Source organism: Malurus melanocephalus, unplaced genomic scaffold (assembly GCF_030028575.1).
Source record: "Malurus melanocephalus ecotype Western Australia unplaced genomic scaffold, MMel_1.1 scaffold_8, whole genome shotgun sequence".
NCBI lineage: Eukaryota > Metazoa > Chordata > Aves > Passeriformes > Maluridae > Malurus > Malurus melanocephalus.
In genome coordinates this window covers 200,087-218,357 of record NW_026623240.1, presented here as the reverse complement: position 1 = coordinate 218,357, position 18,271 = coordinate 200,087, and the positions used below count along the sequence as shown (strand labels likewise).

Below are 18,271 nucleotides of genomic sequence, written 5' to 3'. Positions count from 1 at the left end.
GATGCAGAATTTGTCTAAAGACAAAACTTCTGCTACAGAAGGCCTAGTGCTCTACTGTCAGAAGTAATCACAGTGGGAAATGCCACTGAGCACACAAGGCATTCATCTCTATGCTTCTGTGGATTCACTTCGATAGAATCCTTCTAGAATTTGGCAATAAATACAGGTTCTTTATTTTTCTGTACTGGCAGTTCAGCTAAAACTGTTCTCTTTCCTCCATCCTTCAGCACAAGCACRGCTCATCTCAATAATCAGCCTATTGATGTTTCAGAAATGGAAATAAAATCCTTTTCAATCTCAATAAATCACAGGAGAAATTCTGTTTCCCAGTGAAAKTCCTTCCCCTTCTTCTCTCCAGCACCACTGGCAATAATCAGCTCTACAGGGGAGAGGAAAAGGAGAGCAATATCCCCCCTGCACTTTACAACAATTTGCATGCCTAGTATATTCCTGGAAGGAGCAATTTCTATTTTCCTGCTGGCACAGGAAGCACCATTACCCGTTCCACTGCATATGTGAGTTGTAACCAGTCAACACATGACATTTAATTTAACAGAATTATTTGTGTACTTCTTCCCTAACTCTTGGGGCAAAAAGTTTTTGGAATATTCCAAAACTGGCAGTGAAAGATTATAATGGAGAATCTGAATGTTCTGACAACATAAACATCTGGACAAAACTACACAAGTTCAGGTATAGAAATATAATTTACAATGAAAAACAGACTATAATAGAAGCATCTTTTACCTTATTTTAATAGGGTCACACTACTTTAGATCACTGAACAAATTTCCCAAAGGTATGTATTAAAATTCTTAGCTCACAGATATTTTAGCAGTTGTTAAAAGCAGGGACAGTCATCCTTCCCCAAGAGTGAGGAAACCTTTTGACRTATAGCTACAGCATTTAAAGTATAAAGAAAAGAACAATTTTCATCTGAAGAATAACAATACAAAATGATTGCTTTCCAGTATTCTGAAGAACAGATGTATGAACAACTTGCACAGTCCTCAGATAAAAACACAGTGTACACCAAYGTTGCAAGAAGGAACAAGACAAGAACAATCCTTTACACGTAAGGAAGCACGTAAAAAATATTAACCCAGCAAAAATTAAATTACAGAAGTTCTTGGAACCATCCCCATGGCAATCTTATCCTGTCTGTGATGTGACAACCCATTTGACAACCAGGAACAGAATTTGAGAGGAATCAGATTTAAAATTAGTATTTCTTCTTGTTTCACCTCTTAACTCTTGATTAATGTATTAGCTGCTTGATTTTCATGGTGTTTTTATACAAGTAATAATCTATTGCAAACCACCTAATATCGGTCCCTTTTCATGCTTTCTTCTCGGGATTCTTATAGCATTTTGTACACATTCCCTACACTGATTCCTTCCTCTCAGATAAGTCCAGGTTTTTTCTGTATTAGTCATTTTTCTGAATTCAGGCAAGCTGTGCCTAGTTTTAGCACTGTGTGTCAATTTAAAAATCTAATTTGTCCTTCCCCAAATGATCCATCCAGTATATTCTTAACTTGGTTCTAAAGTCTCAGTTCTTTTTCAGCTTGAAATGTCAAGCCTGACTCATTCCCAATATTAGAGGTAGAGCAGTTCTGTCATTGTTGATTTTCCATAAACAAACTTCCCCAAGAGTCTCCTATGGTTTACAACAGCCWGAACCTATAGAAATAAATTACCTTAAATCTGCCCTTCTTAAAATAGTAATGAGGTTTATTTATGGCCTATCTTCTCATATCTATCACATAAATCCCTATAAAGCACCAGGACTCAAGTGAGAATTAAACATTCTTTTGCAAGACAAGATATAGGAGGGCACATGAATACATTTAAACAAGATAAATCCTGAAATGTAAGGTTGATAACCTCTATTTGGGATTAGGAAATAAATTTCTGTGCATACAGTCATAGACCTTTTCAGCTAACACCTACTTTGGGCTTCACAAATGTTCAAGAAATAATTCACACAGGCTAGGGAATGTCATAGAATGCACGATTCCCTCTCTGACAATTTTCAGGGTTATGCTGTAGCTACAGCAACCACTCAGATAGATGAGTAACACTCAAAAGTGATTACTGCATTAAATAGACCGCTAAATATTCATCCATGTGCTCAGATTGTCAAGTTAAGAAGAACATTTTACAATACTGTGCATTGTCGTTTCTTTTCTGACTTCGTTTCATTCATTGTATTTCTCTCATTTAGGCATGATTTGAACACTAACCAAGGCTTCTGTGAGTCATGTTCAAGAAAAAGCATTCAGGGAATGAGCATCTCAGGCAATCCAGGGCTCTGCTTTTCTCTCTAGAATGAACTTCTTCATTCTGATAAGGATCAGGAAAGAAGGGGAGGCGGGAACTGGAGCTAAAAATTTTGGGAATGATTTATATGGCTCTAGAAAAATTCTTATTCTTATTCCCTATTCATTTCAGTTATGAGTTCCCACTTATTGTGGTGTAGATCTCTTCTAAAAATATGGCTTCTACATGCATTGTTATTCCTGCTCTTTACCTTGTCTTCTTCACTTTTGACACCATGGGTTATTCCTGGCCTATTTCTCTTTAAAAATGCAATTGATGTACCAATGAGCATAGTGCCCTCAGAGTTTGGAAAATCTAACAGCATAAACCTTGGCCTTTAGTGATGCTGCAGGTAAAGCTCCACTTTCTGCTTGAAGCTAAAATTGTTGAGTGAGGTGACAGCCCTGGCAGGACAAGCAGCAACAGTATTTCCTGCAGTAGCAATTTCAAGTTCATTATGCRGAACCTTCCCTTGAGGCCATTTTCTTTGTGTTTGTCTTGTTCCCATTGCTTCTTACTTGCTTAAACTGACAGCAAATGCCCTGGCCAATTTTCAAAGAAGTACATTTTCTATAGTAACAAATGACCTGTAGTTTTGCAGAAAAATGAAAAAATAAATCCTAGATAAATCTGTGTGGTATTGATTAAATACAAAATATCCCTTCTTGAATTCACCATGGGGATATAGGACCATACTGCATCGCAGCTCCTGAAGRTCTACAGAAAATAGGTGAAAATTGCTTTTCTAGAGAAAGATGTTGAAAAAATTTACTGGCTCAAAAAGGAAGAGTATTTATGTTATAAAAATATGCACAGCCTTTTTTTTGAGAAAAATACTAAAAAGTAATATATTTGGTCATGCWCACTTATAAAAGAAAAATAGTAAAAGATTACATACTTAATAGTGAAATATTATCTGCTTTACTTATTTCTCTGTATTGCAGAATATGGTTATATTCTACTAAACAGTAATGTTACTTTTGACAGGAACAAATATTCTTTATTGCCCTTTTTAATACATCGTAGACATACTCAGTATGYAACAATGGTAAAGGCTGCCCTGTTCATGAAGTCATTGTTGCTATTTGAAAGCAAAAGGCACATAATAACGAAGCTTTTCTAAGCAAGAAGCCCAAAATGAACCATGAGAACATAATGACAGAGGCATGGACAACTTCATCATTCACTCATCTTCATTCATCACCACATGAGAGGAAAACATGAAATATTTTGAAGTACAYAGTCTCTTCAGTGCTTCCTTTTCTTCTTGACTGAGCAACTGATGACATGTGCAAATGGCATCTTCTCTGGAGCACATCTGTGGTGTCCAACAGGCAAAGCCTCCGCAGAGCCGCGCCAGGGCTGGACTCGCACAACGCCAGAGCAAAGGCTGGTTACGTGAAAAGGYATTTTGAGAAACAGCTACCAGGGCCCTGCTATTCTGAGTGTAACTAYGAGAAGGCCTTGTGCCATCACCAGAGGGCCAGACTGGAGCAGTGGCACAGGAGAGCAGGGCACTGCATGGCCCTCCGTGTGCCGGGATGGAAGCCATGAATGGAGCACCCAGCCCACTGCAGCCACTGTGTTTGTCACTGCAGCTCCTGCTCATGTCTGCTGAATCTGCGGTGTCACTGGGAGATGAACAACATCCAGCTGCTCTGCAGGCAACTAGGAATGGCCAGGACATGAGGAAAACATGCTCAGCAATGCCAGAGTGGCAGTCTGGGGGCCGAGTAAGTGTCTGGCACCTGGCTCYGTAACTATCTAAATGCTGGCATAGGTTTGTTATACTGACACGAATATTCTTGCTCAACACATTGCAAGAGGTAGTAGACAAGAGATGTTCATGAGAATTCTTGCCCATGCATCAAGCCTTTCAAATTTTAAAAAATATCATCCAAAAACTAGGAAAAAAACGTTAATCTAGAGAAAATCTACATCTAAAAAAAACCCCCGTAGTAAAGGGTGAGAGGAAGAGAGAAAAATTAATTCAAAACTGCCTTCTAAAAGCATAAATTCACATTTCCAACTGTAAAGTTACTTTAGGCTCAAATACTCCAGAGAAGGTTCTTATCATAGGAAATTCTTACAGTTAAATTGCTCTCATTTTCTTTTCACAAAAACCAAGGAYGCCATTATGCAGTTTCCAAACTTTGCATTTTACAAACACACCTCCTTAGGAAAATGAGTTGTAATATGACCAGAGATCAACTAATTTTAGGCTCCTGATCTCTGACTGGTACTTGAAAAAGGTTGTTGTTAAATGTAATTATTTTATTAAGGAGTTTGAAAAAAAAATTCTGCATAATTTTTTTCTCCTTTTTCTCAGGCACTTCAACCTTTAAAACACTGTGATATTTGTGAAGGAAAAACAAAATGTTCAAAACCCTATGATTTATCTTCTCTAGCAGAAGATGAATTTCAGACATTTTCATCTCTGCACTCAGCTGTATCAAATAAGCCTTSCAGTGGACTTCAAGTGACACATGGGGAAAAGATTGTGGCTGTTTAGGACATGGCCTTGGTGAACCTCTTTGTTTCTTCATTGCCCAAGAAAACTGTCCATTGTTCAGTCTGCTGAGGGAGATTGGTGTCCTRACCTKTCTGTGCACATTGAAAATACGATTCCTCRATAAACACAMCACCAATGCTTATGACACCCATACCAATCACCATTTCCAACAGCAATGTTACTTTATATTTCAAACTTAGGTGATCTACTCAACTAAGCTTTTCTATCCAGAATGAACATTCAATTGCAAAATTCAACATAAACGGTCTTTCATCCCTGTTTGAATAAAATCTGAYCACATAAAAGGCATCTCTTAGAGATTCTGGTCACAAAGTAGTGGTTTTACAGTCAGTATATGACTGTAGCCAACTGTTCTCAGAGGCTTAGAAGAAGGAGAATATCTGAATTTCCTGCTTTTCTCACTGTCTTACTTCTAGCTCACTTCTACTCAAGGCCAGATATGTTTTGCAGATATATTATTCCTGAGATTAGTACAAGGAAAGCCACTTTCACTGAATTGCCATTGCTGTCAAATGGAAAATGGAGAACCAACACTGTAACAGCATAAGCACTCTGTGTTTTAATCAAGCTATGAGAAAAACATGCTGTACATAWGATTAAGATTTCCACAGGAATTGTTTTCTGGATTTTTGTGGCAAAAAATCTGTATGCCTATGAAACATACAGACAATTGATTTATTACTTATATTTATTATTATTAACTAGTATTTGATTCATAATGATAAATTTAAGTAAATTTAATTCTGTGCTTTTTATTAAAATTATCTTCACAATAAAATAGCTCTCTTTGAAATCACAGAAGTAGCTCCACTCCTACTTACAATGGCATTTGTATAAGCATGTCTTCCTTTACTGTTGTCTTAAGCTACTGTACCAATGCCAACRAATGAAATACATTAAGGTCATTAACCTTTTGCAGTTGAAATCAAAGGTRATAATCCCACTAACTTCAACAAGAGCTGGATTAGTTGTGAAAACCTATGGCACTCTAGATTAAGAGCAATACCTCATCCAAAGTCAGAAAATAGGTCTTAACTATGAATACTGTCCCAAGAAAATAATAAAATAAAACAAGGAAGACAAGCCAACTTCCCAGGGAAGCAATACCAAATATTTGAGAAGGAGGTTCAAGAAGTCAGATAAATTAGATAAGTGAAAAAATGTAATGCCCACTCCTAAATGTATTAACTTAAAGYCATTATTCTAACATACTTTATGTCTTTACATTGTAAGCATTACTGCAAAGAATCCAGGTGGCATTAAAAATGAGTTTAAAACACTTTACAAGCTCATGTATGGAAGCATTTGGTCTAAAATGATGACTTATTCTGAGCTGCCTCATGTTAGGGTTACTTGTGCATAATATGTGCATTCAGCATAAAACCAGCAGTAAAACTACTCAGCAAAACCCTGAGACAATTAATCCACACTTCCAGTGCCTCTGAGAGCCAAGAAACAAGTGACCAAATAAAAGCTTTCAAAGAAAAGTAGAGACTATGACATGYACTGACATTTGAGTAACAAAAAGAGAGTGACTCTACTAAAGTTAACTTCTGAATCTTCACTGAGCAGGCAGGCTCATGACATAATTCCCAGGTCAGTCACTAGAAATGCTGGTCAGTGAGAATGGATCCAAAAGAAGAGATCAGAACCTCTTCTACTCTCACCTCAAACAACCAAGCCCAGATACAAAACAATGTGTGACCATTCCCCCTGCATATCCTTACTCAGCCTTGAAAGCTGTAATTTCACAGTGCGCAATTATTTCTCCTTAAGAATATTATTATAATAAATTAAGATACTGAAGTGATGTTTATTAGAAACAGAATCTTAAGTCATACCGGTGGGGGCAGAGGCCTGTTTATGAGCACCAGAAGCTTTAATAATTACTTACCTCTGCTCTTAACAATGCAATGGGAATGAATTAGCCAGCAAGCTTTTTCACAAAACACTGCACAGCAGTAGCTTATCCCATTTATCTTTATTTGATAAATATACAAGAATAAAGACCTTCTCAATAATGATACCGTATATTCGGTAGATCAAATATGGTGGATTTTCTTTATGATTTTCYGCAAATATGATTTGCACCACTTTTGTCACTCTTTCAGCTCTGCTACACAATGTCTATTTTACTGCTCCTGCCACAAATCCAGATGGCTGCAGATGTGCAGCTGGCAACACTATGTTGTCTGACCCTGTTTAGAAGTTTACACAATGCAGTGCTTGAATTAAGAGGAAGTCCCAAGTGCCCTCATTAGCACAGCAGCCAATGAGCTGAAACAGGAGCAGCAAGAGTGAGAAATTTCAGCAAAAATATCCTAGTACAGGAAATGCCTACAAGACAGAGGGGAGATTGTATACTTTGCTGTGAAGACAGCAGAGCATAAAAACAGCTCTTTAAGGCATGCAATGGTATTCTGAAAACTAATTGCAAAGTCTATTGGCCAAAGTGAGCCCAGCTACTCTTCTTCAATATGTGACTGTATCACTTTCCACTCATGAAATAGTGCATAATAGTTTACCCTAACAAGGATCATCTCCTTTGCACAGATCTGTAAAATAACAGTAAACATGCTGCTGGCTTTATCAAGTATCTTGAAAAAAGCTCAAGTGGTGAGAGAAGTGTTTTAAGGATAAATTAGTCTACTTAAAAATTTTAGATCTTGTGAAGCTGACTGTCTTCAAGGCAGACTTTATAAGAGTTGATTTTTGGTCTTCTCTGTGAAGACAATAAAGGGGTATTGGATAAAATACATATTTGTTATGTAAATGTAGGAACACGTGATTTTAGCCAGTGTTGGATGCAATCTCTCATTATTGGAGCAATTTAAATTACTACAAAGAGAAGTTCAAAGTGCGATGCAATGAAAGGTGTTTGCACACGTTCAGTGATAACAATTTAAGTAATCTGCTGTAAATGTACCAATTCTTTGAGGCATTAATTTTTTCCATCGGTATTCAAGGTTAAAAGCACATGTGAACTAAACTATGGATACAAGCCAACCATGCAAATATGAATTTTTCTGGCAGCACATCGTGCGTACACACTTGCATATGTAAACTTACTTAGCTTTTTAAAGAAATAGTCTCTGCTTTATGATTTCTATCTATTCCTAATCACACAACAATCACAATCAATTCAGAAACAAAAGAAATACCGAGCAAAACTGCAGTACTGACTATTAAAATGAATTATGGTTCCAGAAAAAGATTCTATCAGCACCAAACTCATTCACACACAGCACTCCAGCTCAGGATAGGCTTGTAATTTCAAGTAGCACTTGAAGTATGTAATTGAACTCCACCAATACCAASATAATTCATTAACAATACCAAGACAGCTAATTAACAATCTAGTTTTTGTATAACTTTTCATGAACAGATCACCTAGTGCTTTACAGAGAAGCCTAATTTCACAACTACCATCTGACAGCTAGGTATTAAAGGCTACATGTCCATCCTGCCTGAGTGGTCAGATCCTTTTATCAAGGCAAAGCCTGACAGAGCTCACAGCYCAGTTCTGTACATTCATTCTGCCAGCTGCAGATGTCCCCAAACCACTCGCATGCCCCAAGGTCAATCTGCCTACAAATCTCATCTGCCTGCGCTAAATGCTCTGGAARGAGCCCCCGTGACCGATGCAGCGCTGATTTCAGTCAAGCGTGAGCACTTGGCAAAGGGAGCCATCCTCACAGGGACAGTGTTCCCACACCACTCACATGGAGCATGCTTATGGCCAGCAGCCTCACGCAGCACAAGCTCCCCGTTCCTCCCTCGGGCCCCTGGCGTGCTCAGACTCACATCTGTGCACTCTGAATGCACCATGGCAGCAGCCTCAGGCCTGGCCTCACAGCACAGCCATGATACTCCCCAACAGGTCCAAGGTGCTCCTCATGGGAAAAGCAGAAATTGAGCAGTGGAGAGGCTCTGGACATCAAGAACGATTAAGTATGTACTGAAGCTTGGGTATGTCCACATATGGCTCTGCACAGAGCTGAACTCCTGCACAGACTGGCACTTGGGCAGSTCAGGTATCAGCCAGGAGCTGTTTGACCCTGTGAGCTCCCCCCCTTGTCAGCAGAGCCCTGTTATGGAYAGCATGAGCAACCACTCTGTAAAACCCAAAAAACTAACATGTCCTGGTCTAAATTAAAGCAGGTCAAGCTCAAATTCTTCACCTCATGCCCCCCAAAGGCTGCAAGTTCATGTCGTTGGTTACTGCAGCTCAGCTGACCCGTGATTAAGAATTCTTTAAGCAGAATTAATTCAGTCATGTCTGAGCCCTAAATTGCTACAGACAGGTSACAGAAATCCCTATTACTACCCAAAATAACCATATTGAGAAGCTGAGTTCCACTTACTGATTCTAATAGTTAATACTTGATTTATAAAGAGGCAAGCTATACATAGATCAAAGAAATCCTCATAATATTACTCAAAATTCAAAAGATAAATAAAAAATAAAATGTAGGACTGATCCTGTTTAGAGACAACATGAAACCTAACAACTGGCATTTCAATATGCTATATAGAGAAAGAGGAGAATAAAATCAGAATAGCAGGATGCAATTAGCCTGACTTCTTTTCTTTGTAGCTGCTTTTTTCTTAATTATCATTTAGAAAACTAAAAACTCTGAATGCCTTCATACATTCTCTTTAACCCAACATAGATGAGAGGCAAGAAGTAATAACAGCAGAGAAGGAATAATACACATAGCTATACTTCATTTATAATTGGCTGTACATTAACAAGTGCATACTGTYAATGAAGTTTTCATATAAATAAACAATTATAACAATTAGACAATAGATATTTATGATACATTTATACAATACACACAGAACTACAGATGACTGTATGTTGTCCAACCAGAAGTGGAACCCACAAGCAAAGAGTTTTCATACCATTAAACCAGAAGGGTTTTTTTTACGGTGCCTCATACCCCAGGAAGTGTCACCCAGAACTAAGAGTCAGTACAGTTTTGAATCTGTACTGAATGATCTTTTATATTAATAGTAGATTCTAAGATATAGTATATCTTAGAATAGTATAYCTATACTATACCTTATAAAATATATACAGTAATTTTTCTACTGCAGATTCTTAGCACTTTACACTGGAAATAAATATATTCTGATCCTGTGGTAAATAGAAGTGACTAGCAAACACAGTTGGCCCATCAGAGATAGCAAGTGCTAGAACTTCTGCTTTCCTAGTCAATCCCCAACACCATGTTCATTGTACGATGTGTGAATGTGAAAGACTTCGYTTTCAATAGCTATTCCTCATTAAAACATCATGTCTCATGCACAACTTTTTGAGTGTCAGAGGTATGGCATATCCACTTCAGCTGGACTTCTGACCTTCAATCTCTGAAGTTACCACACCTCTGCTAAATAAAAACCATGTATGATGAAAGCTGGGCCATCATGCACTTCAGTGCATTTGAGACATGCTGCAAGAGCATATAAAGCTTTTTAAACATCATTCTGTTTTTAAGGTTGAAAAACACAGCTAAAGCTACTTACAATTCTGCTTTGGCTGTCATTTATTGTGTATCATATGGACACCCATCTCCTCAATCCKGCATGACGTACAATTGAGCAAGAATTGTTTAGTTGAAAAACTGATTATTACTTCAAGCCTAGCATTTTAGATTACAAATTCCTTAATCGTGCAGGATTAGTTGGATTAAMAATTTCTCACTTAAACATAAGTGCATCGTTTGTAGGACAAGCAGGCATTCACTGTTGCAAACAGAACCCTGCCTGCCTTATTCACATCTGCTTGCCACTTTACTTCCAGAGAGCCCATCAAAGGATAAAGCATATGGCCTCGATATTGTTAGTGTTTGTAAATCACGTGCATACTAAGCACGGCAGAAATGCACTCAATTGGAAGCACAAACATAACTTCTGCAGGCACTGTTCATGTTAGCCATCAYACCACAAGAAGACAGACAGATAAAGAAGAATTCCAAAGAAAACACACAACGGTTCTGAGTCTTTAATGGTTTTTGCTGGTTATAGCTCTGTTGGATTAGTGGTTTAATGCTGAGATAAAACCAGCATCAGACTGTCAAATCATGTATTTGTCTTGCTATGTGTCCCAACAGGCCAATACTGACATCTGGTACACAAAGTTACTGCAGACCTAACAGTGTGATTTGTTTATCTATTCTTAAGTAAAGTTGAAAAGCAATTATCCATTCACAAAGGAAAAGCATTAAAAAACCTGTCCCTTAGCTATAAAAATCACCTGCATTCCAGAAAAGGACATTCCCCCATCCAAAAAAAGTGGCTTCCTTAAGTCCAAAGCACTTGCATATTAAAAAAAAAAAAAGGCAGCAAGTTTTATATCTTTCCTATAAATACATGGAAATGGAAGGAGAAAGCTATCAAGGAAAGAAGTTGCAGCTGTGCAGTTGAAACAGAGCTATGATGACAGAGATCAAATGGGCTCTGCAAGAACATTGTGATCATGGAGTAAACAAAGTATTCTAGCAATTCCTTATTCACATAAAGTCTTAACAGCTGACAAATGTGCCAGCAAGTCTACCTAATTCATATGAGTCAGGATGTAAAATTTTAATCTTCTGTTGCTTTATCATTGTCTTATCAAAAACAASATTGTGAGATGTTCAAATATTGCAGGTACCCGGCATAAAAAAGTTCAGTCTTCCTAGAAAAAGAGCACTAGGATAGTCTGCATACCTTGCTGGGCAATTTCCTTAACTTGCTCAAGAAGTCACACATAAAACTGGAAACTTGAATACCTTGCTATATATTCTTATGATTTTTTTGCCCTGTAACACAGCAGCTGGCAACTGTGCATCCTTGCATTATTTATTAAGCTTCCTTGATTATTTTCTGGCAGAAATGACAAAACACTTTAATCTCCTTCAGGATGCACAGAGGCCACTTCTACTTCAAGCAGYAGAGCAGGAGAAAAGTCTGTTCAATTCTTAGAACTGTAGAATGGCCTTGGTTGGAAAGGACCCTTAAAGATCATCTGGTCCCCAACCCTGCAGCCAGGTTGCTCAAAGCCCCATCCAACTTGGCCTTGAACAATTTTAGGGATGGGGAATCCACAGTTTCTCTGGGCACCCTGTTTCAGTGTCTCACCACTCCCATTGTGAAGAATTTGRTCCTCATATCTATTCTAAATCCACACCTTTCCAATTCAAAGTCAATCGCCTATCACTATGAGCTCTTGTAAAAAGTCCCTCTCCAGCTTTCCTGTAGGGCTTCTTTATATACTGGAAGGTGTTCTAAGGTTCCTCCAGCCTTCTCTTCTCCAGGCTGAACAAACTCAACTCTCTCACCCTGTCTTCATAGGAATGGTGCTCCAGCCCTTTGATCTCCCTTGTGATCCCTCTCTGGACTTGCTCTGGCAGATCCACRTTTATTCTCATTTTGGGGGCCCCAGAGCTGGACGCAGCACTCCAGCTGGGGTCTCACAAAAGYGAAATGTTCCTGTGCTATAGTTTTTTCCATTAGTATCAAGGTGTCCGTAGATGCTTGGTACCAGCCATGAAGAAGAAATATGATCAGCCTAAAGTAGACTGAAGGGACATTTGTGAAGGTAGTGGCTTTTTCTGACTAAGGAGAAGAATGAAGAAACAGCTCAGATATGAGGTAAATTGCTGGTGCAGCAAATTCACAGACAACATTTTCAGAACTTTAATTCTAGATTCTGCCTTTCCTCACATTGTAACAGACAACAGAGTATTTTGATATCCCAAAAACGGACCACAATCTAAAAACCTTCCTCATATACAGCAGTAAGTTTCACACTACTAGAATAGTTTCAGTGAACTCCAGGTTAACTAAAAGCTTCTCTGCCAAGAGCATTTTGAGAACTCAGCCTGATAAAATTTGATCAGTCCCTGATGCCACAGCACATGGAATCATAGATGTCAGAAGGAAAATAGGTACTAGCAGATTCAGAAAAGAAGACAGAGATGGGAGATGTCCAATTACATCAGCGAGATCTATGTGCTGGAATCAAATGGTGCATTCTTTCAGGTCTCTGCATATTCTTCAACTGCTCCTGACCTTCTCAGACCTGGAGCTATTAAGACAGCAGCAAACACAGTGAAGAAGAAAGGAGACTTATGAAAATGGTGAAGATACTTCAAGAAGAAGCTTCTCTTTTCAATTGTCACAAAATGATATTGTTTTTTGCTTAAGCATCAGGGTACCATGAATTTGATCCAAGAACAATGAAATTGCATCTCCCACTTTACAGTCTTTCTTTTGCCAGTATTCAAAATTTCTTCCTCAAAGGAAAAGGTTACTAACTAAAGCAAAGCCAAAGGCAGAACATCTGATTTCTGATATCCATTCCTGCTTTGGGATGTGCCAATCTAAAGATTTGTCCAGTCCANAAAAAAAAAAAAAAAAAAAAAAAAAAAAAAAAAAAAAAAAAAAAAAAAAAAAAAAAAAAAAAAAAAAAAATATTAACATGTATCAGAAAGAAACATTGCAGAACTGATCACTCTATAGATTCTGAAAACATGAGACACTAGCCTCACCGTTCTAGAAATCATCTCTACTGGAAGCTAAAGGATTAGACTGACGTGTATTTCCCAAGCTACATCTGTCATAACAAGTTTAAAAAAGCAACCAACCCACTGAGCAAGAACTGGCACTTTGGGAAATGGCTTAAATAGCACTGAGCTCTCAACTAGCAGTTCTATGCTTATTACATATTTGAATAGACTCAAGTCAAGAGCTTATTTCTTGTCACCTTCACATTTGCCTTCAAGATAAAAATTAAAAAAAACCACAAAAAAACCCAAATAAACAAAAAAAACAAACCATGTATTGAGAATTCCTCAGTATACCASAGATTTCAGGATATTATTGCCATGGACAGTAAAAGGATGGGAGCATAGAGCCAGCAGTACTCTTTCAAACCWGAGTCACAAAGGGGAAGAAGGGAGCCCACAGGGCACTGCCTCTGGGGCACTGTCTCTGCCCAAGTCTCAGTCTTTCCTCATGGAATCTCATATTTAGGGCTTTTCCACTCTTCTGATTGCCCTTTCCACCTCACCTACATTTTCTAAAAGCTTTTACTGCTTGTGTGGCTAATGCTCCTTATGCAAACGCATCTGTTCACTCAAGTCATTACTTYACCTGTGCCTAAACGTATGATTTAGGAAACCGTCAACAAATAAAAGTCTAACATTGGAAGGGACCATGTATTTTATYATATGTTAAGCTGCTATTGTTTTCAGCACTTTTTCAAAAACAAACTAAACAAACCAACTGTTCGGACCCTCAAAATTCTCCATTGGAGAACTCACAATCTACCGATTTGTCAGATAAGAAACAGTGCCTACAAGCTTAAGAGATAATCCACAGAAAACCAACATTATAATGCATCCTATTTCATAGAACCCACATAAAGCTAGGAAAACAGCTGGAAAATGGAAAAGAAGCAGCTCTTGTCATCCTATAGAATGGCTGCTGGACTCCTCTACAGGTTTCCTACAATTGCTATAATACCTGTGAACCATAGAATGGTTTGGGTATCCAGGTCCAGCCTACCCACCACTGGCAGGAGCACCTTCCATAGACCAGGTTGCCCAAAGCCCCATCCACCCTGGCCTTGAACACTGCCAGAGATGAGGCATCCACAGATTCTCCAGAAAACTCTGAAGTTGCAGGAGCTTCAAGCAGATATGTCTAAGCAGACAATAAATTTATTATATCCAAAGTAAAAAGGACAATTTGACTCCGTACTAGATCCTACATAACCTAGGAGAAATTTAGAATAGAWTAGTTCAGCTGGAAGASACCTACAGTAATCATCTAGTACAACTATCCAACCAATTTAGAGCTGACCAAATACTTGGCAACTACATTGTAATTACTTGACCAAAGACTGTAGATACAAAAACCCAGTAAGTCCCAAACACAAAGCACAAAATTTGTTTCCTTTGGTCACAGTTTCCCATTCCCATACAAGTGCATTTGACTTAAAGATAAAAAAAATAAAAGGCAAAAAAAAGGAAAAAAAGAACAAAAAAAAACACACACAAAAAAAAAGTCAAGCATTACAGTAGAGCAAGCAGTCACTGCTTCTGCCCTGGGACTACATGTCTCAGATCACACTCCTGAGCACCTGTGCCTTGCCTTGCCAGCCAGCTGCATCTGTCCTTGGATGGCATGAGGGCAGATGGCATGAGGAAGCAGATTGACTCAGGAATGAAAGCCTGGCAGCAAKGCTGCACCAGGGCTGTAGGAATGTACTAGCAGGAAGTAGCATTTTAAAGACTAAGCAGAAAGATTCCAGGATGAACACAGCGCTCACAGTACATCCCTGTCAAATGAGGTTATTTAGGTCTCAGCACATGCATGTTGCTGCCCTGCGAGCACTCAGCTCAACCCATGGCTTGACATTCAGCTCTGCTGCAGCATCTCTGATGTGGCACAGGAGTTTTAGATGAGTAGCTGTGTGACAGTACACTGCTGATGAGATGCTCATCAAGACAGATCCTGCTATTGGTACATTATTCTTTCAGTTTTCTACTTGCAGGCATGTGGAAAGGAAAGTCACTAGAAAAACCTTTTTTCTTGATTTTTGAGCAATTTCATTAAAACTCAATGCAATGGACCCATTAATTGAGTCACATTAAGATGTTAACCTGGCTTACCTTGAAGCACACTATGGCTCCAATTCAACAAGTCCCATAACTCAAAAAACCTCAGTTTCTGTGATCACCAAGASAAAGATTCTGTTGCTCTACCTCTAAACTCCAGAAAGAGCAATAACACCATACACCAAATGAACAGGGGACAAAAAAAWGGRTTTTTTTTWAAAACCCCTCATAAATCACAGTATTTAATATGCTATATTCAAAGACAAGTCATTTTGAAATAAAATAGTGCAATTGCATTCACAGAAATCCATTTCCTTCACTAGTCTGCATTTATACTTTTACAGGCCAAAATACAGCTATGTTCCATGATTAATTTTTATATTTCATCTACAGAAACAAAATTACACAGAACATGTATGCCAAAAATGTCACAAACAAGAAAAAAATGACATAGATGAGACTCTCATCTCTGAAACCAGCTACAACTGAAAACATGCAAGTTGTTTGGGTGAAGAAATCTTACCTTCACCACCTGTTTTAATGAAAAGAACAAGCAAAAGGCAATGAACATGTCCTGCACAACTGAGTAAGWGCCAGCCTTGGTAAACACTAAGTCCAAGAGGATTGCCCAAGGCAAATCAGAGCAAAACTCTATGCAAAACCTGAAAAATCCATCCATTTAATAAAGTTAACTATTAGACTTAATGCTGTCGAATTCATGAGACTCCCAGGAGATGAATTCTTCATTTAAAAAAAAACAAAAACCCAATAAAAATATTTTTTTTCAGAAAGACACCTACAATGTGGTTTTCCAAGTCCTGACATCCCAAAGCATGTCATTTGCCCAAAAGACTGGTGACTGGGAGTTGAAGCACAGTTAAGGATCATTAAATTCTATTATTAGCTTTTCAGCAAGGCTAATTACAAGACTGCCAACCCAAAATGTCATGGTGATTTCTCTGACGTAATTATCTAGCACCCAGGAAATGAATGGAAACGACCAATCCATCYTGCTGACACATAATGGGAAAAAAAAGATGCTCAACATGAATATCTGACATAATCTTTATGACTTCCTGAGCTAAACAAAAGAAATAGAATTAAAAGCAAAAATCCATCGTATGCCAACAACAGAGAAACATCACCAAAAAACAAACARTAATTCTCCTTTTGAATCACAACAGCATTCAGGGGTTCAAAGGAACAAACAAGTAAATAAAGTGGACAAGTAACTGACACTCAAATCAAAAGAGCCAAAGAAAACCAATATGCTACAGAACAGGTTTTGCCAAATCATCATTTGAATTTCAATTCCTCAGGGAAAAAAAAATCTAAAAAAGAACCAAGACTCAAATACTAAGGCTATTCCTGACCATGAGGTTTTATGTTTGATATCATCTGAGACCTCACAATGCTACAATGCAGAAATTGTGTCTGGGATTACCATAGCATTAYCCTGATGAGGCTTTTTCTTTTCCTATTTTGTTACATTTTCCTGTAAAAGAATCAATGTATGAAACAAATAATTACCATCTTAAAATGCCTCTTTTTATTTTAATGCTTACAGTTGATTAAAATCAACTCTTTTCGAAGACTTTCTGTACATGTAAGTGTGCAGGCACCTGGTAAGTCTATATGTAACCCATCTCCAATGGTTAAATGTTCCCCTTTAGGTCTTTGCTCAGTAGTATGGTCAGGGATCACTAAACGATGATAATGCCCTCTTATCTGACAACACAAAGAGTACCTTCAGCAGTTTGAGAGGCATCTCACRGGATCTTWRGAAAGGAATATTTCMAAAAAGATTTCTCTTAGTTRTTTTWAAAAAAMTCAATTAAATAAATCACTTTTTAGACACACCTGTTAAAAACTGATTGACAGAAGATCATGTTCAATTAGAGACACAGGTTTCATTTACACACACATCAGTAATTGTGACATATGGAGACAACTAAATCAAGTAAAACTGCTCCCTGTTCTTTGCACGTACCAGCCGACTTTTAAAAACCAAAACTGACAGAGAGAGGTTTTCTAATTAGTACTGGGTGACATATCAGTAAGTAGTTGCTAAAAACCGGGTTTTCCTCAGGTTGCACATCAACCAGCAAGCGACAYGCGTTCCGAAAAATAAAAGATAATTTTTTACCAAAAGGAGTCGCACGGGGCTGGAAATACAGGCATTGGCAGTTACATAAACCGGTGCTAAAAATAAACTTGAGAGGCGCGGTGGGCACGGTGGGGCAGGGGCTGGGGCAGCAGCGCTGTCCGCCGGGGCCCCGGGGCCGCAGCCCCAGGAACGCGGAGGGTCCCCGCCCGCCGGGCCCACCCGCAGCCGTTCGCCGGCGGCACGGCTCCGGCCGGGACCCGCAGCCCGGCCCGGCCCGCTCCAGCCCAACAAGTCAGCGGAGTGCGCCTCAGCTTACCACCAGCACTGGCACGCCTGCGGTCAGCGAGTAGAGGAGCACCGGCGGCACGGCGCTGCGGTCCTCCGGGCCCGGGTAGGGCTTTCGGTACGCGCCCTCGTAGCAGAAGAAGCCTTGCACGTTGACGGTGAAGGTGTCCGTGTAYTCGAAGTAATAAGCCAGCATCACGGTCCCTGCCATGATCACCATCTGGAAGTAAAGCATGCTGGTGAGCGGAGAGGGCACTCGCATGTACGTGGGCTCCGGCGGCCGCGGCAGCCCCTCTCCCCGGCGGCGCGCTCCGCCCGCTCCCCGGCGGCATCCACCGCGGGCGGGGGCGGCTCAGCGGCGGCCGGGAGCGCGGTCAGCCCGGCGGGGAGCGCGGCCAGGCCGGGGCACGG

General features: G+C 39.3%; 1 protein-coding gene across 1 annotated transcript in view; it reads right to left on the bottom strand.

The window, feature by feature from the left end:
- PLPPR5 (phospholipid phosphatase related 5) overlaps window positions 1–18,185 on the bottom strand; it is a 40,855-nt gene extending 22,670 nt beyond the window's left edge. Inside the window, exon 1 of the mRNA XM_057373323.1 lies at window positions 17,892–18,185. Coding sequence (XP_057229306.1) covers window positions 17,892–18,122 — 231 coding nt within the window. The 5' untranslated portion in view covers window positions 18,123–18,185. The remainder of the gene's footprint in view (window positions 1–17,891) is intronic.
- Between the last annotated feature and the right edge of the window lie 86 nt (window positions 18,186–18,271).